The sequence below is a fragment of the Vigna radiata genome, chromosome 1 (assembly GCF_000741045.1).
Source record: "Vigna radiata var. radiata cultivar VC1973A chromosome 1, Vradiata_ver6, whole genome shotgun sequence".
In the NCBI taxonomy this organism is placed as follows: Eukaryota; Viridiplantae; Streptophyta; class Magnoliopsida; order Fabales; family Fabaceae; genus Vigna; species Vigna radiata.
Window position 1 is genome coordinate 24,446,503 of NC_028351.1, and position 2,189 is coordinate 24,448,691.

General features: G+C 36.5%; 1 protein-coding gene across 2 annotated transcripts in view; it reads left to right on the forward strand.

Moving 5' to 3' along the window:
• Positions 1-212: 212 nt before the first annotated feature.
• Positions 213-2,189, forward strand: part of LOC106775522 — a 5,476-nt gene continuing 3,499 nt past the window's right edge. Inside the window, exons 1-2 of one of the 2 annotated variants that reach the window (XM_022786659.1) lie at positions 213-570; positions 1,026-2,188. In XM_022786659.1, coding sequence (XP_022642380.1) covers positions 457-570; positions 1,026-2,188 — 1,277 coding nt within the window. In that variant the 5' untranslated portion in view covers positions 213-456. The remainder of the gene's footprint in view (positions 571-1,025; position 2,189) is intronic. The other variant, XM_022786653.1, reaches the window with a different exon arrangement.

A 2,189-nucleotide genomic window follows, 5' to 3' on the forward strand; every position in this document is an offset into this window, starting at 1 on the left:
ATAAAGGAATAAATAAAATAAAAAAATAGAGAAGTTACCACCTACTACTCCACTTTTATCATCACGTGCAGGAGCATGTTCATTGGTAGTCCACGTGTAAAGCCACCGACCATGGATAGATTTTTGTATCAAAAGCTTTAAATTCAAAACTGGATAAGGTTGCGATAACTGTAATTCAAACTTGAATTCAAATTTGAGTGCCAAAACGAACGGGTACTACATAAGTACTTCAATGGTGTCATTTAAACTACCAACGGTTACTTTGCTCACTAGAAAATTGTACAAGTAAATTATATACACTGAGTCACTAATACCAAAGAAGCAGGAAGCTCCTCATTTTGACTTCGAGAAACCAACTCAAGCTGTTAAATCATTTCCTTTTTCAAGCGATTTGGTTTGAATTTGCAAAAATTGGAGTTTGTTTTGGAATTTTGTTCAAAACTGAGAGTAATAGAGATGGATTTTCATGGCATGAAGAGGAAGAGACTGCAGGCTCTGTGCAAGAAACATGGCATTCCTGCAAACTTGAAGAGCTGCGTAATGGCAGACAGACTCTCCTTGCTTTTCAAGGTTCATATCATTCTACCCTTTTCTTCAAGTAGTAATTTTATTTAGTAACAAATAAAATTTCTTCAAATAATTTAATTTTAGAATAATCCCAAATATACTTAGTTTTGTTAGGAAAAAAATACACGCATAGGAAGTGAAGAAGGTTACAGGAAAATATTTAGTATTATTGATTCAAAATCGTATAAGAAAATTTTCCCGCGCTCTCTGTACTATACGAACAAAAGAGGTATCTTTTATGTTATACAAAGATATTAATACCCCTTTTAACTCTCCACCGACTTCAATTATTTGAATTACAATCACTAATAAACTTAAGGAAATTACGACCAAGTTTTATTCATTTCCTATTTTGTTTAGGAATACGGTGTTAGGGACTGGTTTTTAATTGTTTATTTGCTTATTGGGTTGGTTATTGAATTGTTGGTTTGTGGAATTTGGTTTTGTTTCGAACACAGGAAAAAGAAATGGAATACCCTGTAGGTTCTGGTAATGCTAGAACTGAGAAAGACACCACCCTTCATTGTGTTGTTTGCAAAAATGTGGAAATGATTGATTTGGTGACTCCTAGCCCGGGTTCAAAGGAAAGGAGTGTTTTTACTTCCAAGAATTTGAAAGGTTCAGAGATTGAAAGGTTGGAATTTGAAACAAATTTCTCCCCAGAAATAACAAGGGAAGATTTTGGAATTTGTGGGGTTGGGAACATGCAAAGTAGACTCAAGAAAGAGCATGATAACAGTCAGGGAGGTTTACATTTAGCACCTGTAGCAGTTGCTTTAGTGGAATTCAACAACCAAATGTCGGAGGGAGAAGATGAGAAGTTGGGCGACAACAATAATCTTATTGGAGATATTTGTGAATATGAAAAGGGAAAAACTGAAGCTGAAGAACATGGCATTCATAATAGCCTTCGAGGATCAAACATGAAAGATGTGAATGCTTTACATTCTTCTAAAGAGGAATATGGCTCTCCTATGAAGGTAGAAGATGAAGCTACAGAACAAGGTGACTGCAATAGCCCTCAAGGATCAAGAATGAAAGATGTGAAGGTTTTATATGTTTCTCACGAGGAATCTGGTTACCCTGTGGTGGAAAAAGATGAAGCAGTAGAACAAGGCGACAAGAGTAGCTCACCGGGATCAAACATGAAAGATGTGAATGCTTTACATGTTTCCGTAGAAGAATCTGGCTCTCCTATGATGGAAGAAGGTGCAGCTATAGATCAAGGCAACTGCATTAGCTCTCAAGGATCAAGCATGAAAAATGTGAACATTTTTCATGTTTCTCAAGAGGAATCTGGTTACCCGGTGGTGGAAAAGGATGAAGCTGAAGAACAAGGAGACCACAATAGCCCTCCAGGATCGAACACGAAAGATGTAACTGTTTTACATGCTTCTGAAGAGGAATGTGGTTTCCTTACTATGGTGGAAGAAGATAATGCTTTAAAGCAAGGACCTAGCATGAAAGATGTGAATATTTTACTTCTTTCTCAGAAGGTATCTGATTATCCTATTGCGGAAGATGTAGCCGTAGAGCAAGGTGACAACAATAGCCCTCAAGGACCAAACATCAAAGATGTGAATATTTTACATGTTTATCAAGAAGAATCTCTTTACCCTGTA